General features: G+C 39.7%; 1 protein-coding gene across 6 annotated transcripts; it reads right to left on the reverse strand.

Annotated features, from left to right (window-relative positions):
* Positions 1-30: 30 nt before the first annotated feature.
* LIPM (lipase family member M) lies at positions 31-27,856 on the reverse strand. 6 transcript variants are annotated; one of them, XM_008270162.4, is made up of 11 exons: positions 19,429-19,505; positions 19,008-19,033; positions 18,409-18,514; positions 11,967-12,084; positions 9,549-9,747; positions 8,526-8,635; positions 4,456-4,592; positions 4,172-4,318; positions 2,322-2,393; positions 1,514-1,585; positions 31-505 (listed from the first exon to the last, which is right to left on the reverse strand). In XM_008270162.4, exons 1-11 carry the CDS (start codon positions 19,471-19,473, stop codon positions 236-238), a joined length of 1,302 nt encoding a protein of 433 aa, XP_008268384.1. In that variant the 5' UTR covers positions 19,474-19,505; the 3' UTR covers positions 31-235. The 6 variants fall into 6 exon arrangements, with proteins under 6 accessions (XP_008268384.1, XP_051679883.1, XP_008268385.1 ...); XM_051823923.1 differs by lacking the exons at positions 19,008-19,033; positions 19,429-19,505 and adding an exon at positions 27,825-27,856; XM_008270163.3 differs by lacking the exon at positions 19,008-19,033 and having other exon boundaries at positions 19,429-19,555.
* Between the last annotated feature and the right edge of the window lie 99 nt (positions 27,857-27,955).

Raw genomic sequence — 27,955 nt, forward strand, 5'->3', positions numbered from 1 at the left:
TAGAATATAAAACAGCACACGAAATCTGTGTTCACCCAAAGAGTGGTTTAATTGAAAAAAGGTAAACGTCAATTTTAGTTCCAAATGCAGAGGTTTGAAGGAATGTGTACATCTCTTCCCTCTTCAACCAGCGTGGTATGCCTCCAATTCTAGAAATCCTCTTTAGAATCTTCTACTCACGACCCTAGTACTATCTTCTGTGAAGTTATCCTAAGACGGGTCAGCATCAGGTGTTTCACAATGTGACCTTGCAGCTACCCTGGGAAAAGTTGGTTTCTTCCTGCTTCATCAGATGTATGATTTCATTGTACACCCGGTCAGGAGCATCCAACCCCCAGATAAAATCCACATGAGCCCATTCAGGGATGTTCTTGTGGTAGATGAGGTTGGTTACTTCAGAGAGCAGTGTTTTCACGTCCTCTGGATTTGAGAGCCAGTCCTGACCTCCTGTCCACATTGCTGTAGGAACCGTCATATCGCTAACTTTGTACCGGATAGGAGTTGGCTAGAGAAAAAGAATAGCTTTCAGTTCTGGATAATGTATGGACTTCCAAACTCAAAACTGACATTTCAAGTAAAGATAAGGAACATCCCATGGATTTGGTAAAAGGTGTATGGGTGTAGAATTAGAACTACCTGTGACTGAGAATTTGCTATCCAAGGACACTACACAACCTGTCCAATTTCCTACATTTTATATCTAGAATTATGAGCAAGAATGGATTTTAAGAATTATGGAAGACTCTCAAAAATTATGCTGCATCTAGTCTTCTCCCTCCAGTGTTGTTTATATGGTCAATGTTTATTTATACTCACATATGTGCTAATTAATAATCTTCAGTGAAGATTTTACACTCAAAAGAGCATACCTATCCAACTCTGATTCTCCACACTTCTATATTTAAATTTATTACATAGCATTTTGGGAGCAATGTAATAACATTTGTTTCAACCTACAAATCACAGATCCATTACATGTGTGAGCAGGAAGAACTCTCAGGAATTATATAATCCAATTATTTTTATTTGACAGATAAAAACTGAGACCCGGACAGTCAATGCAGCCAGCTCACTCACACAAGTTTGTAGTGCAGAAGCGACACTAACACAATCACCCTCACCTACTAGTCACTGTCCTTCAATTGCACCATGAAGTAACATCCTCCCCACCATCCCTCTGGTTTTTAATACTAAAAGGATCCTTCTAGAATGCAACGTGGACCACAGTCTTCACCAGACTAAATATTCCCCATTTTGTTTCTAAGAACCTAGTGCCTGTTCACAGAGCAGCGTCAGCAAGGGGGGAAAAAAGCCTCCTACTCCACTGTAGGAGCAGAAGCCTCCTGACTAAGCTATGAACTCTCCCACTTTCAAATGGACTCAAAGCTGAACTATTATTTTCTGCTTTGATGCTCATATTTTCTCCTCATCTCTAGAATAAATTATCACTGTAATTTTCCACTCAAGCATTTCCAAAGAATATATTTCAGCAGATGATATTTGAGTTTCTTACCTGGTTGCATTTCTCCAGATTCTTGGTCTCACTCCCCCAGTCAAATGCTCGGAGTTCCCCAGAATTCACTGCCTGAAAGGAGACAAAAATTTGCAAGATTTTTAAAGACGTCATTGGATAGGAGTAGTGGTGGTAGGCTTGCTGCTTCTCAGGTCTGCCACTGTGAGGGTGCAGAAAGCAAAGCTAAGCTCTTCCATTGCACGTTGGGACGATCTTTAGGAAAGTGGAAAAGCAAGGATGAGGTTCTTTCAGGGACAAAGATGGACCACAGAAATAATTGGCCACCACATCATCAGCTCCAGGGAGTGTATCCACTTGGTGCAATTCAAGGGGAGAATACCCCCTGAAATTGTGCAATGTGATAATCTTGGGAGATAGAAACACAGTTAATCCAATTCAGAATTCTTCTTCCCTGTCTCTGTAACTAGCCCCTCACCCCAAGCACTGCCACGCACATGCCTTTTTCTCCTGTGACTCCTGTGGAAATCTCTGAGGGCAATTAAGCCCGCTTTAGTATTCTTGTTCCTACTTGACCTACTGCTAGAGAAACTAAAGAGGAGAATGTGGAAATATTATCCCCTCCAGCCAACGCTCCCCGCTGACTGGACACAGAGAAGGGTCTCCCTTGGATGACCTTAATGTACAACTTTAAGATCCATAACAGTTTCAATGAAATTCACAGTTGACATAGCACTGACCAGATTATATTTTATTTTAGAATAAATGAAAAATAATTATTTGGCTCTCATTTGTATTCTAGACAAAATGTACAAGTCTTTAGCAAAGACTACAGATTCAACATTCTTACCTGGCTCCAGTGTAGAATATTTTGCACAGATGTTCCAGCAGGGGAGTGGGCAACATACACATTTGCTCGGCTCTGTAACAAAGCATGAGTGGTTTTTGTGACATGGAAAAGCCCCTGGCCGGCGCCGCGGCTCACTAGGCTAATCCTTCGCCTTGCGGCGCCGGCACACCGGGTTCTAGTCCCGATCGGGGTGCCGGATTCTGTCCCGGTTGCCCCTCTTCCAGGCCAGCTCTCTGCTGTGGCCAGGGAGTGCAGTGGAGGATGGCCCAAGTGCTTGGGCCCTGCACCCCATGGGAGACCAAGAGAAGCACCTGGCTCCTGGCTCCTGCCATCGGATCAGCGCGGTGCGCTGGCCGCAGCAGCCATTGGAGGGTGAACCAAGGGCAAAGGAAGACCTTTCTCTCTGTCTCTCTCTCTCACTGTCCACTCTGCCTGTCAAAAAAAAAAAAAAAAAAAAAAAAGCCCCTAAGATGCGCACAGTATCAAGAACAAATCTCTAGGGTACCAAGCTGAGAAATGGGACCAATCTAAATTATCAGCAATTATCCATGTATATCCATGTTTATATGTATATAAACAAAATGTTACTAAACATAACCCTATGTTTTAGAATAGCTTCTTATAGAAGATATGACCTCTTATTTAAAAAAAAAAAACTTTACTAGAGGTAGTTAGGGTATGGGATGGAGAGTCGGACTTGTATTAAAATCCTGGCTCTACTGTTTAATTTTCAGGTGATTTGGGCTACTTAGTCCACTAAGTTGCAGTGTACTACAATGTGAAATGGGGATATAGATAATAGTTTTCTTAAGGACTTTTTATAAGGAACGACAGCTTGGTACACAACAAATGCTTATTAAATGGAGGCTATAAATCAAATTATTGGTTAGAAAAGGCAGAAAAATCTTCAGGAGTTAATGATTATTACCCCAGCTACTGGAAGTGATGCTGGCAGAACACCTGCCTCTGTCAGCCCTCAGTAGCGTTTGCCACAGCTGCAGAGAGATCTCATTTAATGTCTCTCCTCTTGCTGGTGTGGTCTTTATTAAATGATTAGTTGATATGGGGATATAAAGACCCAATTTTCTTTCCCTAACTTTGAACATCACTGAGGGGTCCACCCATCTTCACAAATTCCCATAGGATCAACTGAGGCTCCGGTTGAGACCGCATCACAGTTTGAATTTTTCATCTACCACAGTCTGTTTCCTTCCATTCTGTAGGTATTATCCCAAGAACAGAACCCAAAGTCATTCTGCATATTAATCTCCATCTCAGAGTGTGTTTCCTGGGAACCCTGCCAGTGACAGCTACTAGCAGGTAGGCCTAAGCTAAACTGAAACTCCAAAAGATTCCACCAAAGGACTTAAACTACACCCAAAAGGGCCCTGTGTGGAGGAGAGACATGGATGATACATGCATGACAGTCTTCGTTGACTACCAGGTTCTAATCACTTTTTTCATCTGTTAATTCACTGAAATAAATCTGCTTTCAGACCTCTCCCATCCTCCTCTCTTCCATGGAAACAGGGATTTTTAAAGAGTTCATGGAAAATGAGTACTACAAAAATTATGCATAGATTTAAATTTTTTACTTTTTTTTGCATTTTTAATTCCATTTTTCAACCAATGTTTTGAAGTACCCTCATATAATCTGTGAAGTTCAGAGTCCTAATGTTAACCTCACCTCAGCTCATGCTGAAGCATTTCTCTCATTTCCTTACAATTTCAAAACCAGATTACTGGGAGTACAAGATTTCTCCATTGGTATCAGCTCGACTGCAAGGGGAGAAATTCGCAACCCTTAGCGTAGCTTTAGAGTCCTGGGGAATCACTTGGCTCCCACTTACCATATTCATGTTGTTGGTGTTAAACCCTCCCAGAAGTAAGATGATATTGCTACAGATCTGATCAAGAATCACTTGGCCACAAAGGTAAATGACAAGTTGTCTGAGAAACCTGGTCTGGTACAGAAATTCTTTTTTACCAAACAGTCCCTGCAAAACATACGAAGTGAATAGTCATGACATTAGAGTTAGAAAAAAGTGACTCTAATTTTAAAGTGTGTGTTTGGAAAATTGGGCTAAAAGACTCTTCTATATATATACAAGGAATTACCTGAGGAATCACATACCTTGATCATCATATCTGGCAGCAACAAAAATTTGGTCCCAGGGCTTTTTGCATATTTAACAGTGGCTATGGGTGCTAAAGCAAAATACATTTTGATTTTTTGAGCTAACTCAGGCATAGTGGAAAATGCAATAAACCCTGTAAGAGAAGAAATATATCATGGATATTAGGTATCCCAGAACTTGTAAAATATATATTTTACTCTTATTAAGATTATTCAGTGATTATCTGTGATTGTGTCTTAATTCTCCTATAAAATTACAGGCTCCTTTGGTGGTGGGGGCAACAATAAAAACTCCTCTGTGTTCTCTATAAAACCTAATGCGTTTGCTTTCCAGTAGTAGGTTTTCATTGAATTAAATCATTGGATGCAATAATGTTGATTTTGAGAAAATATATATCTTGGGAGGTAACTATATGCTTTGCTAGGATCTTTTATGGTTCAAGAATATTGTACATTAAAAAAGAATACACTTTATAGTGAAAGAAACTGAGAATTAGAGAAATTGCCTAGTTTGATAGTAGCCATTTGAGATAGAAGGGTTTTTGCTGTTTTTTTTTTCTTGACTCCTAACTTTTTAGGAACCCACATTTTACTAGTCTAATAGAATACTAATTTTACTAGTCTAGTAGTCTGATGAGCTAGATTCCCGTTCTTATTTTTGCTATAGATTTATTATGAGCCCTTGGTTAAACCAGTGTGTTACTAGTGTCTATACCTACAGAATAGACAAATTTCCACAAATACCACTCTTTACAGGCGATCTTTGTAGAATCTTTGAGAAAAAAAAGTTGTTGCACAAAGGCGGGGCCTAGCCATTATGTATGTGTGTTTTTCAAGAGCCTATGTGCTCTCTGTCAGGCTAACATTTGCAGTTTGGAGGGTGGGAGAGGAGAGATAGGCAGATAAAATTGAAATCACATGATCTTTGTGTAGTTGTCAAGAGATGAGTGAGTATCAAGGAAGAATTTTTTCCCTGCTGTTTGTTTAGGTTTGACAGCCACATGCAAAAGTAGGCCCAAGGATGACTTGTGACCTCTCGCTCTCTCAGCTACAGCAACATAGGACTGAGTTGATAATATAATAAACTGTGTCCCATCTTAATTATTTCTTTTTATTTATTTATTTTTGACAGGCAGAGTGGACAGTGAGAGAGAGAGACAGAGAGAAAGGTCTTCCTTTGCCGTTGGTTCACCCCCCAAAATGGCCGCTGCGGCCAGCACACCATGTTGATCCAGAGCCAGGTGCTTCTCCTGGTCTCCCATGCGGGTGCAGGGCCCAAGTACTTGGGCCATCCTCCACTGCACTCCCGGACCACAGCAGAGAGCTGGACTGGAAGAGGAGCAACCGGGACAGAATCCGGCGCCCCGACTGGGACCAGAACCCGGTGTGCCGGTGCCACAGGAAGAGGATTAGCCTAGTGAGCCGCAGCGCTCATCTTAATTCTAACCATAGTACAAGTTCCCTCAAATGTCAGGATCTGAGAACTCTAGATAACTTTTCCAAGAGTACTTCTCTTGCCACAAAGCAAGTTCAGGTTCTCCTGATCCATGGTTTACCACCAGAACAATCTTTTTTCCCCTTCCTTCCTCCTTTGGAAATACCATCCAGCCTCATCATTAGCACCTTAGTCTTCATATCAAATCAAACAGTTTGAGGAGAAACAAACAATTCTAAAGGCCTCTCAATATTATAGAGTTGGGCAGACATATAACATCCTAGCTTTCTACAAAGGGCAGGATGAGAGATAGTTTCACTAGAACTTGTTAATGTCATTGAAATACAAGGAAATGAAAATGTGAACAAGAGACTTTTTTTTTTTTTTTAATTCTCTGGAAAGCATCAGTTAAAACCAAGCCAGCTGAATTTGTACCCTTAGTTCCAACAGTCCCTGATTCACAGCTGTTTCATTTTTCACATAATGGCATTGTGAGTGAAGATCACAAATGACTGCTGGGAAAGTTCTACAGGAAATGAGCCTCTGGCAGCATTATTAATATTCAAATGGCTACAGTGAATTATATCTTCCCCAAAAGACAGTGAGAGTAACCTTATTATTTATACAAATAAGAGAGAAGGGGAAGAAATAAAAATGTCAATTATTCTGCTGTGCTTACCCTACTTTGGAGTTAGGCTAGTCTCATGTGGTAAACTGCATGAGTTCTCTGCTCAATAAAAGTCAATGGCCAGTGGCTCCAGGCCATATATAATTTAGTGTTTGCTAACCAGGTATGCTGTGAGTCTCAGACCCCTTCCTTAGTATGAGTAACTTGCAGAAGACATTTCAACACAAGAAGTTGTACTAGACATCTTAGGCTTACACAAACACGAGATTGCTCTTCCCAATTGGGACTTCTTTTCTCTTGGAATTTCTCAGAGCAAATACTCTGTTTTTCATAACTTGCTTGAGGTCAGAACCTAACCCTGAGCTATTTCAGGCAAGTGGCCACTCTTCCTAGGAGATGAAGAGCTACACAGGAGCTGCCTCGGCTTGGGGACAGTATGTAGTGATCATTGTGAACTTCTGCAGACACCTATCACCTGGCAAGTCAGTGCCAAGACCGAAGTGACTGGGCAGCCTGCTGCAGTCTCAAATCACATGGCTTAAGTGTATGGTTGAGTAATGGACAATAAATGTCCTTTGAATTAGCTACAGCTGGCTGGGATTTCCCCATTACTGACCTGAATTCACAGAGCTTTCAGTATGACAATAGGTTTTAGAGGTCATCTACTTGTGGTTTTTGAAGGATTTGGTGTAAAAATTCCCAAAAACTCTGGAGATGACAATAAGTTCTTAAAGATGAGGAATGTGTGAATTTAATTCCTACCTACCTCTGGACCTCACTGTTTAGTGGTTACATACAGACCCTGACTTTGTGGCCTACTGTGTTAGTAACTATGGGGAAGTTCTTTCACTAAGCTACAATTTCTTTATCTGTAAAATAGGGAACAAATGTTTACTGTATATTCTTGTGAATGAAGAAGCAAAATGAGGTACTCATAATGGCTGGGAGTTAGTAGGTGTTCATAAAAGGCAACTATTGCTAATGTTGAAGCTGGGATGAAATAAGATGATAATAAGCCACATATACCAAAGGCAGCAAAAAAGTTAAATTGTTCATAAAATTTATATAATAATTAGTCTAAAAAATAAACAATAGCAATTAGCATAAATCCTGTCCTGGCAGCTAGACCCAGCTGACCTGGTCCAAGAATAAATACCACTTGCAGAAAGAGACTGCTTACTTATCTTTCTAGAAACCCTTTTCTGTCCTTTAACTTCAGGTTTGGCCTCTGGGCAAAGGTAAAGAGCTCTTCTCAAGGTCCAGGGAGCCATTTTCTCCTGGTAGCCTCTGTGTCTCTTGTGATCTTCCTCCACTTCAATCTAAACCAAGCACGTTTTCCCTAATGGTTTTGGTCTGATAGAGGGCCAGGAGAGCCACGGTCTGTACTCCCACCTTCCCAGGCAAGTGCTCTGTATTCTGCATCGGCCATGCATTAAGGTCTGTCACAAATTCATCGAAAGCAAAAGGACATCAGCACATAATTCCAAATGTGGGCATTAGAATGGGAAGACAAAGATTTGAGTAAAACTTCCATCAGTCCTTTTTGTAATGTGATGATGGTGCTTACAGTTTGAGCTTCATTCATACAGTGCACTTAGTGCATAACATGCTCTGGGAGCTGCTTATGAAACTGTCTTAGGGTCTCCACCAAGGTAGAGCTGACATAAATCATCATATTGAATAGACCAAACACTTAAACTGCATCCAAGAGGGAGTTGTTAGACCCATTTTGGAGATGAAGAAACCGAGACTAGGTGATTAAATAATTCCCCAAGTATACTTATCTAAGGGGTGGCAGAGGCCACATTGGTCACTACAAAGATTTTGCTCTTTATACCACAACACAGGCCACTCTCAATTCATTCTCAATTTCCTGCAGCCCTGATAGCCACTGAGGAGGACAAGGCCTGATCTGAGAGAAACGTGAGGTGCCTGTTCCAGGCAAAGCTTGCTACAAGCTCATATTTCGTCTGATTATACAAACCTGCTTTCCTGTGAACCTACCCATGGTGGTGCCCTGTGAATAGCCGACATAATAGATCTTTTCCTGGCCCGTTTTCTGTAAAATAAAGTTTATCACTGCAGGAAGGTCAAACCTAGCCATCTCATCATAACTATAAGGGGGAAAAGACAAAGTTAATGAACAATTATAATCACACACAGACAAAATCACCCCTAGGATTTACTTAGCAATCAAGCTCCTGAGTTGTCAACACCAATAGCGTGTTTCTGTACCCCCTCACAACACTCAGAACAGACTGTTTCAAACCTGTGATGCATGGGTGTCTCTGGGGTCTCAGGCTGTCAGCAAACCACCGTTTCTCCAGATGTTATCACAGAGCAATAATCACCTTCAGTGAGTATCTACTGAGCACACGATCCACCTCCTGGTGGAGAGGCCCTGTTACACTATTAGCAGCAAAATTACAAGGCCATACAGATTAATTTGTAGGAAAAGAATTAAGAATGCTGTAAGTGCTCTTCTCTGATGGGTATAAAGAGCAAGTTTATCATAAATGGACGATTTACATAAAAACATCAAAAATCTTTTCTGAGACTGTCAGAGAGATATGTTGGTCAAACTTAAGGTCCCCAAAGCTTAATCGTTTCCCCTAAATGTTTTTGTGTTGCCTGGTCTCATCTCCTTTGTGGGAAGTAGCCCCTGTCATCACTGGTGGGAGAGGTAGTCCCAGGATACCCACCTACAAGGAAGTGGACTTGACCTTTTTGCATTCCAAGCTTCATTCTCATCGCACTTGCCAGACCCAAATTTCTATATGCAGAACCCCATATCACTCATCCTTTCCCAAAATAGTGATTAAGAAAATCTAGTATGCTGCTAGTATAAGAAAAATTAATCTATATGCTTCTAATATAAGAAAAAATAAGAAAACTAGAGGTCAAGAAATGTCAGGATATTGATGTCATGATCTATATGAATTACCCAAATACTATAAACCACAAATTTTTTCTCAGCTCTCTCAAAGAGATTCCACTTCTGCCTCCATTCTCAAGATTTTCATATACCTGAAAGCCCAAAACTCATCTTGGTCTATAGAGAGTGTCTTGTGTTTCCGAGACCATGTGTTTCCCCTACTGTTCCCCATCCACACGTCAAAGCCAGCATCTGCCAGAATGAAGCCCAGGCTGTTGTTGGGTAGGTTGGAGATCCAGTTGCTAGCATCTCCAAGTAGGCCATGCTGCAGTAACACCACAGGCCTGGCTCCTGCAAAATCAAGAAAATTTCAACTGTGCAGAAAGTTCTCTACCTTTCTTACTATCCCATGTGAAAAGGCATTCAAGTCAGACAAATCTATGATCAGATCTTGATTAAGAAGCCTGACAGCTTGATTATCTTGGCTGATTATTTAACCTTTTTGTGTATTGTTTCCTCATCAATAAAGTGGGATTTTTGTTTTTATTAAACAAAATAGACTTCAAGAATCAGATAATAAAAAGTCTAGCAAAGAAAAAGATTCCATGAAATTCAACTTCCCCTGTTGTTTTGTGTAATTAGTGCCATTGGATTTGTCTTAATTTCCTGGAAAATCTTGGAAGTACTCCAGGAGATGGCATAGTATTATGGGTAATATATGTGGATATCTATATATTACAATTAAGATATATAACCACCTATATCTTCATTAGCTATAGTGACCTAATGAATAAGGGGCCTTCATGTTAGAAGAACCCACAGGCCAGATTGAAGGGGCTGCAACTGTTCAAATACAAGAAATTTGAGCATCAAAATAAGTCATAATAGTAATGGTTGTCATCCCATTTAATAAACTGAGAATCATCTCCTTGAATAATGGGACCTGCGGGAACAACATCAGCCACAAGAGGGAGGTATTCGGCACATGTCAGACCAAAAAGGCTGACCTTTGCTGTTTTGAACAAAGTAAGCCTGAAAGAACGGCCAGGGAAAGCTGCATTGCATATCTGATGTAATACTGGTTCTCAATGAGGATGGCAACGTCAAAGGCACTGAAGTGGAAACATTCTGGAAATGTAAGTCATAGCTGTGCTGCTAATGTAAAAAGGATAAAAGGTGTGGTATTCCAACAGGTATACAAACACAGTCTGGAATAAGACAGAATCCTGAAGTGTCTTTACACCATAGGACAATCATATTTTCTCAGTGATTTCTAGTGAAGAGCATGGGTTATAATAGCAGATAGAACTTTATCTGATCGCTTCTCGGCCTTTGGGCTAAGATCAAGCGTAGAACTTAATCTGAGTGCGTGCTAGCAAGTACTACCAAAGCAAGTATCAGCACAGATTTTTCTGGACAAGGTATTTAACCTCTGTGAGTGGCAATTTCTTGGTGGTATTGTAAAAATAAATAAGATTGGCCGGCGCCACGGCTCAATAGGCTAATCCTCCGCCTGCGGCGCTGGCACACCGGGTTCTAGTCCCGGTCAGGGCGCTGGATTCTTTCCCGGTTGCCCCTCTTCCAGGCTAGCCCTCTGCTATGGCCTGGGAGTGCAGTGGAGGATGGCTCAGGTCCTTGGGCCCTGCACCCCATGGGAGACCAGGAGAAGCATGTGGCTCCTGGCTTCAGATTCAGTGTGATGCGCCAGCCGCAGCACGCTGGCCGCGGTGGCCATTGGAGGGTGAACCAATGAAAAAGGAAGACCTTTCTGTCTTCTCTCTCTCACTGTCCACTCTTCCTGTCAAAAAATAAATAAATGAATAAGATTGATGCAAATAAAAGCATTTAACTTTATATATGGAATATAGAAAGAACACAACAAATTACATTGTCTTTATCCATGACAGATAATGTAGTGGCAGCTGTAAATAGAGCTTAAATATTAAAAAGAAAGCCAAATAGAAATAGGAGATGAACACACGTTACTAGTTATTAAAATGAATTTTCAAAACACTAGAAATAGCTATGGAAACATATAGCAAAATAAAAAAGTGTATATAGAGCCTGGTTCTTAAAAAATGTTCTTAGTGACGATGTAGGCAACATCTATACTTGATCTTAGGCAAAAGGCTGAGAAGCAATAGACAACATCTTAAATATTTAAATTTTGGAAAGGCAATAAAGAGGGTGCAGTGATGAACACCAGGTGCCACGGTGGGGTTTGCATTCTTCAGGTAGAGGGACTGGTGTGGTCCATTCAAGGAATCATAAGTGAATGTTCTAGATTATCAGAATAGGAAGGGTTTAGGGAAATGGCATAAATGTTAGGTCAACAAACGGACTTTTACAAAGGTGTTTTATGAAAATCAAACACTGTGTGTTGATTTAAGATGATTGAGGCCTGTGGGGTGGCTTAGGGTCGTATTGACGTAGACTCTGCAGAGTCTTTTACCTGAGCGATAAAATCCAGTCTGTACTATGAGTAGGTTCTCGTCTACATACTTAAGCCCCAGGGAAGTCATGACTTCAGGGATGATTGCCAAGTTGGAGTGTCGAGAGGTGAAACATACCTGCCTTCTTAGCATGCAGTAAGCCTTGAGGGATTCTGTTGACAGAAAGGATATATCCATCTTCAGTTGTGACTTCATACTCCTCACAGGGATACCCTTTATGTTGGATGATTTCACTCTATGGAAAAAAAAAAAACACATTTCCTTTGAATTAAGTTTGTTTTAATGTATTTGACAGGTAGAGTTAGACAGTTAGAGGGAGACACAGAGAGAAAGGTCCCCCCTCCATTGGTTCACCTCCCAACTGGCTGCCACAGCCGGAGCTATGCCGATCCAAAGCCAGGAGCCAGGAGCTTCTTCCTGGTCTCCCATGCGGGTGCAGGGACCCAAGCACTTGGGCCATCCTACATTACCTTCCTGGGCCACAGCAGAGAGCTGGACTGAAAGAGGAGCAACTGGGATGCGGGTGCCGCATGTGGAGGAGTAAGCAAGTGAGCCACGGTGCCAGCCCCTGAATCAAGTTTTATAGATCCATATTCTCTATGTTCCAAAAGTAAGAGTAGATTCCTGGATACTGTAAAATTTAAGCAGTAAAGTCCTTGCTTTTCTCCAGCTAGTCATATTACCTTAGAAAAACCAGCCAATCTCTCCAGAGCTTCCCTACTTTTTTTTTTTTTTTTTTTTTTTTTTTTTTTTTTTTAAATAAGGCATCTGGACAAGAGCAACAGCTTTCCAAGTTTGGTCCCTGAGCCCAAAACATCAGCATCATTTTGCATTTGCAAGAAATGTAGATTATCACAGTCCCACCAGGACTACTGAATCAGGAATTTTGAATAGGGCCCAACAATTTGTGTTGGAAACTCTTTAGGAGATTTTGATGGAATTTTTAAAAATTAATTTAAATTTTTTAAAAGTGAAGGAGTTTCATATATTTCATATACACAGATTTAGGAACATAGTAATACTTCCCACCATATCATCCCTCCTGCTCACTCTGCAGCCCTTCTTCCTCCTTCTTCTTTTATTCCTTCTCTTATTTTTCATAATGATCTACTTTCAGTGCACTTTATACTCAAAGATTAATCCTGCACTAAGTAAAGAGTTCAACAAATAGTTTTAAAAAAAACTGTTCCTCAATAGTAGAGACAAGGGCCGTAAACAATCACTGAATCTCAAAATGTCAATTTCACTCCTATATAATTCATTTTTGGTACCATATTAGTTACCACATATCAGGGAAAACATATGATATTTGTCTTTTTGGCACTGGCTTATTTCATTAAGTATAGTGGTTTCCAGTAGCATCTGTTTTGTTGCAAAAGAGAGGTTTTCATTCTTTTTACAGCTGAGTAGTATTCCATAATGTATATATACCATAATTTTTTTATCCCATCATTAGTTGATGGATGTCTGGATTGATTCCATATCTTAGCTATTATGAGTTGAGCTGCAATAAACATGAGGGTACAGATAATTCTTTCATCTGATGATTTCATTGCAATTGGGAAAATTCCCAGGAGCGGGATGGCTGGGTCATCTGGTAGATCTATTTTCAGCTTTCTGAGGTATCTCCATGCCGTTTTCCACAATGGCTATACTAGTTTACATTCACACCAACAGTGGATTAGGGAATCTTTCTCCCCACATCCTTGCCAGCATTTATTATTTGTTGATTTCTGTATGAGAGTCATTCTAACTGTGGTGAGGTAAAATCTCATTGTGATTTTGATTTGCATTTCCCTAATGGGTAGTGATCTTGGTCATTTTTTCATGTGTCTGTTGGACATTTGAATTTCATCTTTTGAAAAATGCCTGTTCATATCCTTTGACAATTTCTTCACTAGATTGTGTATTTTGTAGTTAGTGAGTTTCTTGAGCTCTTTATAGAATTTGGATATTAATCCTTTATCAGTTGCATAGTTTGCAAATATTTTCTCACATTCTTTTGGTTGCCTCTTCACTTTGCTAAGTGTTTCCATTGCAGTGCAGTAGGTTCTCAGCTAGATTGAATACTGTTTGCCAATTTTTGCTTTGATTGCCTATTCTTCTGGGGTCTTTACCAAGAAGTCTTTGCCTATGGCAATCTCTTTTTTAGAGTTTCCTCAATGTTCTCTTCTAGTAATTTGATGGTATATGTCAAAGATTTAGATCCCTGAGCCATTTTGAGTTGATTTTTGAATAAGGGTTAAGATGGGGTCTTGTTTCATACTTCTGCACGTGGAGATCCAATTTTCCCAGCACTATTTGTTGAAGAGACTGCCGTTGCTCCAGCAAGTGATTTTAGCTCTTTTGTAAAAGATTAGTTGGTTGTAGATGTGTGGATTCATTTACAGAGTTTCCATTCTATTCCATTGGTCTACATGTCTATTTTTGTGCCAATACCAGGCTGTTTTGATTATAACTGCCTCATAATATGTCTTGATATGTTACATATCTTGATACTTGTTTTTGTTGTTTAAGATTGTTTTAGCTAGTTGGGGTCCCTTTTATTCCATATGAATTTTTGGATCATTTTTTTCTAGATCTGAGAAGAATCTTGGTATTTTGATTGAGATTACATTGACTCTAATTGCTTCCAGTAGTATGGACATTTTGATGACATTGATTCTTCCAAATCATGAACATGGAAGATTCTTCCATTTTTTGTCTTCTTCTATTCCTTTCTTTAATGTTTTGTAATTTTAATTGTAGAGATCTATCACCTTCTTGGTTAAATTTATTCCAAGCTATTTAATTTTTTGGTAGCTATTGTGAATGGGACAAATTTTAAAGTTTTTTCTCAGCCATGGCATTTTCTGTGTATACAAAGGCTTTTTATTTTTGTGGGTTAATTTTATATTTTGCTCCTTTATGAAGCTATTTTATGAGTTTCAATAGTATCTTAGTGGAGTCAATTGGATCCCCTATGTATAGAATCATGTTATCTGCAAACAAGATAATTTAACTTCCTCTTTTCCATTTTTTTTCTTTTGATTTCTTTTTCTTGCCTAATGGCTCTGGATGAAACTTCCAGGACTCTATTGAATAAGCAACAGTGAAAGTGGGCATCATTGTCTGGTTCCAGATCTCAGTGGAAATGCTTCCAACTTTTCCTCATTCAATATGATGCTGGCTGGACTCTGTCATAAATTTCCTTGATTGTGTTGAGTAATGTTCCTTCTGTACCTAATTTTTATCCTGAACGGATGTTGTATTTTATCAAATGCTTTCTGTGCATCTATTGAGATAATCATATGGTTTTTGTCCTTCAATTTGTTAATGTGTTGTATCACATTGATTGATTTGTGTATGTTGAACCATCCATGCATACCAGGGATAAACAAATTGTTTTAGGTGAATGATCTTTCTGATACGTTGTTGGACTCTATTACCTAGTATTTTGTTAAGGATTTTTAAATTTATGTTCATCAGTGATATCAGTCTATACTTCTCTTTGTTTGTCTTGTTTTGGAATTAAGGTGATGCTGGTCTCATAAAAGGAGTTTGGGAGGACTCCTTCCCTTTCAATTGTTTCAAATAGCTTGAGAAAAATTGAAATTAGTTTTTCTTTAGAAGTCTGATAGAATTCAGCAGTGAAGAAGTCCAGCCCTGAGCTTTTCTTTGTTGGAAGACTGATGTCACATTTTTAAACCAGCAAACCAGAACACTGGTTCTAAAATCTGAGTATGCATCACAATCATCCAAGGCGTATAAATATACAGATTCCTTACCTATTTCAAACTAGATGTCAAGTGCTTGTGATGAATCCTGTGGGGTACTGTATCAGGATAACTTATCAGAGTCACAGAGCCATGCAGTCTCCAATATTCTTTTCAGTTCCAAAACTACAGACTCAAGAGCAGTGGTTTTCGTCATCTTTATGTTAAACACCCTTAAGTAAATTTGAGGAGAACTATAAAAATTTTACCAAAGCAATCTAATTCTTTAATTATATTTTCCAAATGATTTTTAAAGTTCCTTCATATAATCTTTCAGTTCCTTGAAAATGGTGCATTCTTAGCTCCTTTTGGTTATTTCATACACCAACTTATTTGTCACTGTCTTCTCAAGTAACTCCTGTTCATTTTGGAGACTTCAGGCTAAGAAAAACCTTCCTAAATGGATTAGTTCTCCCTATTTTATTTTTTTTTATTCTCATTACTCTTAGAAATAGTATTTGAATGTCTGTCTTTATGCTCCATGAAATCAATCTTTGATATTCTCAGTCTCTCTGTAATCTCAGTGCATAGCATAGTATCAGGGGCCTTGTAGGTGCTCAATAAACACTTGGTAATAAAAATCCATGAATCTAATTGTATGCCAAAGTAAAGAACAAACTGTAATTACTATTTGTCAGTATCTAGACTCAAATCAATTCTGATTCTCAGCCACTATTATTCCCATTTTATTGAATTTACGCCAATGGTTACATGGATTTCCTATTTTACTTTGCCTTTTCAGGCTTAATTGCTCAACAGCAGAGTCTAATTCAATGTGTTTCAGTCTTTGGGTTCCTGAAATCTTGATGGTGTGTAGTTGTCGGGCATACCCAGTGGGTGCAGCCTGGAAAATTCTGTCTGCAACTAACATGATTACCTTCACCAAAAAACAAAAACAAAATAAAACAAAACAAAAAAACATAGAAATATGTGTAGGACATTTAGGGGCCAAGAGGATGGCACCTAAGGATCAACACAATGAGCTAACTGTCTGGATAAACCACTAAAAGACAATCAAAAAAATGGTCAAAAGAATCCTGATGTTTAACACTATGCAGATTGAGAATATTTCTATGGTTTGTCAGAATCTGAGGACCCATACAAGGAAATTTCTATGTAAAATATTTAAAATCTGTCTAATTGCATGCTACAATTCCTCTTTCTGAGAGGAATTAGGAGAATCTATGGAGCATGGGCATTGCACACAATTATATTACTCATGTGGAGGTAGCCTCTTGGCTCATCTGGGAGAGTTTACTGCTATAATTATAAGTTTTTGTGTAGGCAGGTCTAAATTTATACTGTAACTCCACTGTGTACCAATGGTGTGGCATTGTTTCACTTGCCTAACCTCTTTAATCTCAGTTCTTTGATTTAAAAAATGTGAATGAGGGGCTGGTGCAATGATGTAGTAGGTTAAACCTCTACCTGTGGTGCTGGCATCCACTGCGGGCGCAAGTTTGAGTCCTGGCTGCTCCACTTCCAATCCAGCTCTTTGCTGTTTGCTTGGGAAAGCAGTGGAAGATGGGTCGAGTGCTTGGGCCCCTGCACCCATCTGGGAGACCCAGAAGAATCCCCTGGCTCCTGGCTTCAGATTTGTTTAGTTCCAGCCATTGTGGCCATTTGGGGAGTGAACCAGTGGATGGAAGACCTCTCTCTGCCTCTCCCCCTCTCTCTCTGTAACTCTGCCTCTCAAGTAAATAAATAAATAAAATCTGAAAAAAATGTGAATGATCCTATCTTCTGCATAGGGTAGTAAAGATGAAATGAAATGAAACAGCATATTTGCTTCTTTTAGAAAAGTGACTGCTAGGGTACAAGTGCTACCACATGATGGTCATTACTAATTTGAAACTAAGATCCTCCTGTCCTAACAAAAAAATTCTTGGGGATGGCCGGCACCGCGGCTCACTAGGCTACTCCTCTGCCTGTGGCACTGGTACTCTGGGTTCTAGTCCTGGTCGAGGTGCCGGTTGTGTCTCGGTTGCTCCTCTTCCATTCCAGCTCTCTGCTGTGGCCCGGGAAGGCAGTGGAGGATGGCCCAAGTGTTTGGGCCCTGCACCCGCAAGGGAGACCAAGAGGAAGCACCTGGCTCCTGGCTTCAGATCGGCACAGCGCGCTGGCAGTAGCAGCCATTTTGGGGTTGAACGAACGGAAAAGGAAGACCTTTTACTCTGTCTCTCTCTCTTACTGTCTAACTCTGCCTGTCAAAAAAAAAAAAAAAAAAAAAGTTCTCGGAGATATCTAAAGAGATACAGCATCATACTTTCATTTTACCGGTAAGAGGACCTGTCTAGTCTCTAGGTACCACTCAGGGTCCTTTTACTGTCATTCAAAAGAGTTATCATTTCCAGAACATAATGAAAAGAGTAGATTAGGATGGTAAAGGATACTACTAAAATACAGATGCCCTGATAGCAAGAGGAGAGATTGACTTCTTTACAATATGGAAAATTAAAAAAGCACAACAAGCATAGACAAAATGGAAATAATCATGATCTGGGATTTGGCCAAAAAATTTTCATTTATTTTTCTTCTCATAAAATGAACCTAAGTGTTCAAGAAGAACAAACAAACTGAAGTCCCAAAGGATTACATCATTTATCTAAGGTTATTGGATTTGTTTGGGGAGTCCAGGTCTCTTAACACCCAATTTGGCATTCTTTCTAGTAAAATAAACTGCTTTGTTACTATACTTCTCTAAAATGAATCACAGCTATATATAAATGCAATACATAATGCAGATAAAACATACATGCAAGCAATAACATGTGTGGTACTCCATCCCCCAAAGCAGTACTTACAATATTCATGAAAGCTTCTGGGTCCACAGCTTTGGTGGGCATATGTCCTGAGTTCACATTTCTTTGAAAGAAGTACGCCACCAGAATCAGAAGCCACATCTCCATTCTGTGTGAAACAATCCATGCTCTTGAGAAGATTTCTGACATGGTCCAACATCTGCATTTGTCTTTTCCTGGCAATATAACAACTAAGTCTAAAGTCAGAGAAGGATTTGTAGGTTTAAAAAGTCTTTCATAGATTTTCCAGCTATAATTCCTTCTCCATATCCTCAAGAAAATTAAGTAAGCTTGGTTGATAGGCTCAGAAGAAAACAAAGTATGCTGGAAACACTGTCTAGCATGTCCCAATACCATCTGGCTCCTCCCGCTCCTCCCTCACACAACTTGTAATCACCGATCCTTCAACTTCAAGGCGTGTTGAACTTTCTTTGATGCAACCTGGAGTTTCGTGACTGTTTGACAGCCCATAAAACCTCTGCTTGTCATCACCAGGTCGTAAGGACCACAAGGAACATCTTCCCCTCAATTCTAGTTTTGTCTTTCTTTCATAAACATGGCATACAGAGTCTGCAGAAAACATTACAAATTTCTATACTCACTTTTTGAGGCTTCGATGATCACTGTCCTTTGATTGAAAATCAGATACAGTGATAAGTCCTTTTATGCAAAATGTCAACAATTTTAAGGACATTTTGTATTTTAGTGATTGGTGAGAACATTGACCCAAAGGAAGCAATGCTTCCATGTTTAGCCCATTTCTGTCTAGTTCAATTAAATAGATACGTATGTAAAATTTCTATTTTGGATTGTAATAGCTAGTTAATTGTTGAGAAAGGGGTTAGATGGATACCTGGTAATTCATCTACAATAGCTAAAATAGCAAGTTGTACTATAGTAATTTTCAAGAACTAAAGGCCCCGGTTCAGTTGACCATGAAACAATGTGAGCAATTCCTTACTCTGTCATTTTAAGTATAGAATGTGTTAGAAGTTAATACAAAACATTAAAGAAAAGCATTACTCTTCTTCTACATCGACTCCTCAGAGCTGAAGTAATAGCAGCCATCAGATGCACAGACTCCGGAATGTAGTAGGCAAAGGAGCTGAAACTGGAGAGATGAGTCTGTGAGAATGTCCTCCTACATGACTCAGCCTCACCCTTCTGGGCTGGTTGGACAGGTGTGGAGAGGTGTGCCCAAAGTTCTTATCTGTACCAACCTGAATATCCCAACTCCTGCTGATCCCATGCATGCTAGAGAGGAGGGGTTTGACCTAATTAGAAGAGCAGGGAGAGCACTGGTCTAACCATGGGGCTCACTCCTTAGTTATACAAAGTGGGATTTCAAAAACAACTTTGCTCCCCACTGTTGATATTTTAGGATTCTAGGATGCTACATAGGGGGAAAGAAATAACATCTCATCCAGATTTCATTTGCAGAAGTGGGAAGAGACATTAAATGACTTGCCTAACACTGTGTAGCTGGATTGTCATGGGGCCAGAACTAAAATTCTGGTATTTCAATTCATTGCATAGTATTATGACTACATGGAAAAATAGGTAACATGTCAGTGTCTTTTTTTCTCACTCATGGATGATGCCTCACTTACTCTCAGAAAGCACTTACGCCAATCTCTGTGAATTGTCTCTAAAAAATTCTCCTCTTGATTTAAAATGCAGAGGAATCTCAGTGATTGCATTATAAACTTGGCAGATAAAATCTACTCATTTGTTTAGATATATTCGGGAAAAATAAGCTCCCACATGGGTTAACACATGTGTGAGCAATCTGGAGACTTAGTAATGAGAAAGACAATAAACTGATTCATTGGGAAAAGCCTAGTAGTAGTAGTAGTAGGACTACTTCCACCTCCCAACATATTTAGCCTTTTGCAGCCTTGGCCTGTTGGGCATTGAGAATAATGCAGAGAAAACAGAGTTTAAATTGACTTTCAAATTCCTGGGTAATTTATGAGCTCATCACTGTCATTTTGGAAGCAGGTAAAGTCACATCCTAAGTCAGGTCAAAGAGCTACATTTTCAGCGAATGTTAAATAAGTACAGTCTTCCCCACTGCAGAATTTTAGCAATGCCCTTGTAATGATAGCAACCCACAGCCCATGGGGAGATCAGAAGCATTACAAAGACAGAAGGAGAGTATAAGTGTGCCAGTGTGACCTCCAACTTGAATTTGTTTATATTGAAGTTTTATCTTTAGAAGTTTATATCAAGGAATGCTGTGACCTGTTAAGCTGGGTTTTTGCCATTCTTGTACATAAATATGTATTATCTGAAGTATTCTGGCTCTTGAAGCTAAAAAATGGGTCTCTGTACACTATCTAAATTCAGTTAGACATCAAAATACAGAAACTCAACAGGTCAACTAGGAGAAAGGTTAGGAAAGCTTTCTGAGAAAACAGTGAATACAGAATCAACCTGTGACCCTATCACTGATATACTATGTATAAAAATGGTGAAAAATGAAATAGTTACCAAAAAAAATCCCACTGTCTACATCAATTTCCTGTTGGTATAGCAAAATACCTGATGCTGGGTAATGTATATAGAAAAGTAATGTACACAGAAAAGAGGTTCACTTAGCTCACAGTTCTGGAGCTCAGTCCAAGGTTGGATGACCCCATTTCTTCAGCCCTGGAGAGGGCCTCATGGAGGGTGGGCATCACAATGATGGGAGCTCATGTGATAGGATCACATGGTAAACAGAAGCCAGGGAGATTCAGGGGCCGGCTTTGCTTTCCTATAGGACTCACTGTTGAAAGACAAGCACTAATCTTTTCTGAAGCTTGTGTCTCCAGTGACCTAATTATCTTTCACTGGGCCCCTCCTTGTTAAGGTTTCAGTTCCTCAACATGACCACACTGGGGACCATGTTTCCAGCCCACATCACACTGAAACAATGTCTGAACCATAGACCAGTGCAATCAATCCACCAAAATAGAACAAACAAACACAGTAACACAAGGATCAGTAAAACAAACAAACAAACAAATCTGAAACTGCAAAAGCTGAAACATTACCTAGCCAGGAGGAAAGATGAATGGCTTCAGAAACTTCCATCGTTTACCCAAGGGACCTGGGGAAGTTCATCCCAACTGGCTTAGTAAATCTGTTTTACGTTTTACTTGAATCACAATATGTAGAAAAATAACATTGGCCTTCCTCTTTTGGATATGAGGTCCAATTATCAATGGGTAACTCTAGTCTGCTAGCAATATTTAGTTCTTAAAAATAACACTGGGGTTGGGCATTTGACCCAGTGGTCAAGTTGCAGCTTGCAATGCTCGCATCCCATATTGGAATGCCTGGATTTGAGTCCCAGCTTTACTCTTGATTCCGACTTCCCACTGATGTACAACCTGGGAGGCAGCAAGTGATGGCTCCTTGCCATCCTTGTGGGAGGGCCAGATTCAGTCCATGACTCTTGACTCCAGCTGGCCCAGGCCTAGCTGCTGAGGCATTTGGGGCATGAACCAGTAGATGGGAATCTCTGTTCTCTGCCATTGAAATACAAAACAAAAAAACAAACACCTTCCCCCAACAAGCCCCAGAATATTATAGTAAGCACTGGTAAACAAACACGTTGTATTTTGACAGGTTAGATTGTACTGTGGAAATCTGGGTGAAAGGTTATGTACAGTCTACATGTTGGCAGTTACTATTAACTTGCCTCCCCAAAGAACAAACATAACTTCACACAGTAGGGCATGCGCATGGCATAAGCATCTTCTTTCAGCAATTCTACATTTCACAGTCCTTTTTTTTTTTTTTTGACAGGCAGAGTGGACAGTGAGAGAGAGAGAGACAGAGAGAAAGGCCTTCCTTTTGCCGTTGGTTCACCCTCCAATGGCCGCCGCGGCTGGCGCGCTGCAGCCGGTGCACCGCGCTAATCCAATGGCAGGAGCCAGGTACTTATCCTGGTCTTCCATGGGGTGCAGGGCCCAAGCACCTGGGCCATCCTCCACTGCACTCCCTGGCCACAGCAGAGAGCTGGCCTGGAAGAGGGGCAACCGGGACAGAATCCGGCGCCCCGACCGGGACTAGAACCCGGTGTGCTGGCGCCGTGAGGTGGAGGATTAGCCTAGTGAGCTGCGGTGCCGGTCCCACAGTCCTTTTTAATTTTGCCAATCTGGTGGATTCAAGATGATATCTCATTGTAGTTTTCATGTACATTTTTCCAAATTACATTGAAATTAAAAATTTTTTTTTTACTTTCTGTCCTTTTTTTAAGTCTTTACTTATTTGAGAGAGAGAGTTACAGACAGAGGCAGAGACAGAAAGAAAGGTCTTTTATCTGCTGGTTCACCTGCCAAATGGCCACAACAGGTGGGACTGAGGGGATCTGAAGCCAGGAGCCAGGATCTTCCTCTGGCTCCCCACGCAGGTACAGGGGCCCAAGCATTTGGGCCTTCCTCCACTGCCTTCCTAGGCCACAGCAGACAGCTGGAACAGAAGAGGAGCAGCTGGGACTAGAACAGGTGCTCATATGGGATGCTGGAGCTGCAGGCAGAGGATTAACCTACTGCGCCACAGTGCCGGCCCCTGAAATTGTGAATTTTTTTTATGTGCTTTGGCCACTTCTGTTTCCTTTATGAATTGCCATTTCAAATTGCTAGCCTGCTTTCTAAGTTTTAAAAAATGTTAATTATTTACTTTATTTATAACATTTATTAACATTTATAAATGTTAATTATTTACTTTAAAATTATGAATGTTGATCTTCAGTTTGTTATATATTATAATATATTAAAATGTATATATAATATATTTTTTTCCCTTTTAAAAATCTGGCTTGTGGTGCTGTTCTTCAGTTGCTATTTCATCCTAGAGAAGTATTCAGATGTTACACAGTTAAGTATTTTGAAGTTTTCACTTCGGCTTCTGAGTTTCCTGTTTTTCCTAGGAAGATCTTTATCTCAAGATTATAAAAATATACTGTTGATGTTTTTTCAACATTTTCACAGTTTTGTTTTCCCCTTGAACCCCAGATCATTTTAAATTTATTTTTCAGTTTGGGATGGCTGTGGATCTGAATTATCTTTGCCAACTGGTTATTTAATTTTACCAGTATCATTTATAGTCTTTTCTGATTCCCCTGTGATGAACCCATCTTTACTCTCTCTTCTTACATGACAGAAATCTGAAGACCCATCAAGATGGTATGATTTTTTTTTTTTTTACATAATGCTTCTCAACTGGGAGTGATTTGCCTTCCGGGCAACATTTGGCAATGTCTGAAGAAATTCTGCTCGTCATTATGAGGGAAGCACTTCTGGCATCTAGTGGCAGAGGCCAGTGGTGCTGCCACACGCCCTGCAATGCATAGGACAGACCCCGCACAAAGAAGCATTTGGTCACAAATGACAATAGAGCTGTGGTTGAGAAATCTTCAGAGTTTATATTCATCGTGGTGTATGAATATAGGTCTGAGAAAAAAAGGCATGGACACATCTTTTTTTGAAATTAATATTTTATATTATTGGCTTTTGGTATCTGCTGATAAATCTTCCAAAAGTTGTTTGCGTAAGATTTAGTAGGTCTGTTTTCGAAGTGAGGAAAAAGTATGACGTCTCCTCATTGTGTGTCTCAGGAGCAATGTTAGTTCACTGCTGTGAGAGGCTTCCTGTTCTCCACTCAAACTGATACATTTCGTTGTTACCAATGCTAGAACAGATTATTTGATTCTCAGGACAACAAATACATTTACTGTGTTTGTGTTCTGGTTTTTATCAGGCTGAAAGGGACTGGCATTTCAAACCTGACTTTCTCTCTCACGAACAAGGAAATCAGGTCAGAATTATCAAAATCACCTGATTGATAATGAGTTCAGGTCCCCAAACTCAGACTTGATTCTGAGGGGGAGCTGGTTTGCGGACACCACTCTCTCTCTCCCTCTCTGCCTGCAGGAAGAAACGCTGGAATCACTGAGGACGCCAGTTCTCCCAGATCGGCTCTTTCCCTAGGGAGGATTTGGTTCCAGAGAATGAAAGAAGACTGGCTTTTCTTGTGTCGCAGATTTCCCTGGATGTACCAGCATCAAGACTGTGGTAAAATGATGATTCATAATAGCACAATCTCCTTCAGGCTTAAAATTTACGAGGAGAAACTGCTGGAGAGGAAGGCCCACACATGCGGGTCGTGTGTTTACATGATGATAGTTTATGTGGACTCAGTTTTCTTTCATCTCAAAGTGGATTTAAACATTCATTAAGCATCATAAAACCAGTTTGCATTTCAAAAACAACGTTAGCAGAGCCCCAAAATAAGATCGCCTGGATTTGGTCTTCAGGAGGCCAACTCGTGTCATTTATAGAGGCATGTTTCTTCACCTGTAATCTCCAAGGTACACTTTATATGTCAAATTGCAAAACATCAGCCACCATATTTACATTAGCTTCTGAGAGAAACTGACAGTAAAACTTCCTTGGCTATCTTGTATAATTGAAGTCATTTAAGACTTTTAATTATTTAAAAACAATTATGACTTCAAGTACTTATCTATGCAGATTTTATCATATCATGGAGCCAAATGGAATGGAACACTAAAGTGTCAGTCAAGGTGCATGTCACCACATTGCTGTCGTTTGGAACCCGCTTCTGATTCTGGGGATCATCACTGGTGCCTCATTTAGCGCTTTACCTCATTCTGTGTGAAGGAAATTTTGGAAATTTTGATGTACACTATCGAGATGTGTCTGGGTAATATTTCAGTCTGGAATACTTGAGGACAGTCTGTCATGTGTGGATTCCACATTTAAGGTTTAGGGGCAGCCAGGGAACAGCATGAAATACCCCCAAAGTCTGTGAAGGGAATTAAGTGATGGAAGAAGTCAGCTAAGGCACTCAAATAGCAGGCACTGTAATTGCCCTGGCTAGTGTGTGTGTTTGTGGGGGGCGGGGGGACAGAAGTCATAGTTGCTCAATTCTGCTGTCCTGCCCTGATTTTTAAGGTGATCACATTATAGGACTATGTTGAGGCTGGCAAGGACTTGGCAGATCAGCTAGTTTATTTCACAAATGAGTAAGCTCGGGCCCAGGAGAGGGAAACAACCTGCCCAAATTTTTAAGGTCATCTTCAAGTGTTGGAGGCTAAGGTGAGCATGAGGTAGTAAAGAATGAAAAGAAAGATACAGACTAGACAGGAAATAGAAAGAAACATCCTTTCTGTCACCTCACCAGGATTCAGGGAACATCCACCTGGCCCTTTGAAAGAATCAAATGACAAGTGTCTCTGTATCCTGAAGTGCCACTTCTTTCTATGCATTGTGGCTCTTGGGTGAGGTCCTCTCCCTTTCCAGAATGTTCATCGAGTTGCCTGTTTCACCTCGTCTCTAATGTTGACATTTATCATTCCCAGGAGCCTCTTCCCAAAGGTTCCTTCTCTGGATGTTTATTTAATTGTCTGGAGGAACTTTCCAACAGGAAAAATGCAGTTTATTCTTAATCATGTTAATACACTCCAACAAAATAATAAAAAATAACACATTCCAGAAACTTTGTCAGCAAGTTTTAAAACAATGCCTTTAGAGTTATAGAAGAAAAATTGTACCCCACTTCTGCCCTGCTGTTCTTTCAGACTTGCAATATACTGAATGAAGGATGGAACAATAGGAGATCAGAAAAGACTTTAGCTGTCATTGAGTTTCTTTAAAAATTTTTTCCCAGGGCTGTTAAAAGAATAAGTAAACACAAGGATGTATATGGGCTTGGTTGTGTGCCCAAGAAATTCTAACTGAAGCATAAAAACACGGCATCATCTAGCAGGGAGTTCCACCCAGAAGAGACAAAAGAGAATAGTAGAATCCAACAGATCTGTGTTCAAATCCACCTTTGCTTTTGGACAGTCTCTTGGGCAATTTTTTTTTTTTTAATTTCAGTTTGCTTACCTATAAACTGATCATAATAACAACAGCTCCCTTCCAGAACTGTTGTAAAGCCAAAGTAAAATGTATGTGTAAGGTGCGTAGCATAGCAACTGGCACATACAAGCTACTTAATATGTTGTTGCTGCTAATTATTGTTATTTTTACTGGAGTGACTATAAATCTGTAGGCTTGTGGTTGAAAAGATGACAAATAAAACTGGCTACTTGGAAATCTTCTATCTCATTTTTCAGTAAAAATATATAAAGGGCATGGAGCAAGTGATCTCAACATCAGATTATTTATGCTTGTGTATAGTTACAGTTTGCTGGGCTACAGCTGCTAAGCCTAGGGTTTGGCTAGTATGGTCACCATAGGCTTTGCCGCACCAATACTTACTGAGTGATTTGGAGGTTCTCTATCTAAAACTCTGTGTAGACAACCAAAGCAGAAGTTTACACATATTGATTATCTTATTGGTTAAATCACCCAATCTATTCTTGACTGTGTGCCATGAGACCTTTTGAAACAGGCAGACTTTGAAAAGATCCACCTTTTATCATCATGAGGATTGTCCATCTGCTATACCTTTTGGCAATCTGAAAACACTGACACTAGGGTTTTTTTTTGTTTTTGTTTTTTTTTTGTTGTTGTTGTTGTTTGTTTGTTTTTTTTTTTTTAATTCATTTAAGTGTCCCTAGGCAAGGAAAAAAGTCCCAGTTATTTTTCCCCCTTTAAAAATTTCCTGCATTTCCAGAGCACCTTTTCTCCTCTCCTTTTTCTCTACCAGATGATCAATTCAAGAGATGGGCAAGCCAAGCACATTCTCTTGCTCATCCCAGAAAATATGAGTATAAAGATTTGTACCTGTTTTTCCCCAAAGGATTATAATTTATCTCCCCGCTTTTTATTCAGCTAAATTTGGAATTAATTTCTGTTAAAATATTCATCTTTTTCTATGTAAATTTTTGTTAAATCTCAGATGGTAAAGTTGTCAATATGCATAAAAATTTATTTTTAACTCAGAAATTTATTTTTAGGCATCATTATGCTTGACAAAATGTTTATAGGGAAAATATTGAAAAATTGGAAATAGCATAAATAGCCATATCAGTGAAACGGTTATACAATTTTCAAGTTCATTTTTACAACAGAATACTATTTAGTCTTTAGAAAAATATTGTGTAGGTATGGTATAGTCAATGAAAAAGTGTTTAAGGCTAGAAATCAATATTCATTGAATGATCTTTAAATTATAAGCAGATTTGAGGAGAAATGGGAATCAGAGAGAAATCCACCAAAATATTAAACAAGTAGGTTTCTCTGAGTGGGGAGCGTCTTTTTCTTCCTTCCTTCCTTCCTTTTGTTAATTTTTATTTTATAAGATGTCTACAACAAATATTTTATTTTATTTTTTTGCAATTAGACAAAAACATTATAAATCATTGTTTCCTGCTCAGGAAACTATCTCCAAGCCTATTTTAGTCTAAGAAAAAAGCAATTAATTTGGGAGCAGAAAGAACCAGAGGTATGACCCACCTCAATGCAGCGTCCATTTTCTGAAGGATGGCTGCTCCAGGAATGGAGTCTCCTCAGGTGGATGCTACAGTAGGAAGGAAGCCCTGGCAGTAGAGAAAATAGGACGAGGAGTATGCAGAGCTTCCCCTATA

The sequence above is a fragment of the Oryctolagus cuniculus genome, chromosome 15 (genome assembly GCF_964237555.1).
Source record: "Oryctolagus cuniculus chromosome 15, mOryCun1.1, whole genome shotgun sequence".
Classification (NCBI taxonomy): domain Eukaryota; kingdom Metazoa; phylum Chordata; class Mammalia; order Lagomorpha; family Leporidae; genus Oryctolagus; species Oryctolagus cuniculus.

Bases quoted from the DNA above. Each gene is read 5' to 3' on its own strand.
- LIPM (XM_002718369.5), bottom strand. From the start codon at position 18,762: ATGGTATTGGGACATGCTAGACAGTGTTTCCAGCATACTTTGTTTTCT. The intron at 12,085-18,408 runs GTAAGTACTGCT...TTTTTTCCATAG, and splicing joins CAGAAGCTTTCATGAATATT to AGTGAAATCATCCAACATAA. The intron at 2,394-4,171 runs GTAAGTGGGAGC...GCTTTGTTACAG, and splicing joins ACACCAACAACATGAATATG to AGCCGAGCAAATGTGTATGT.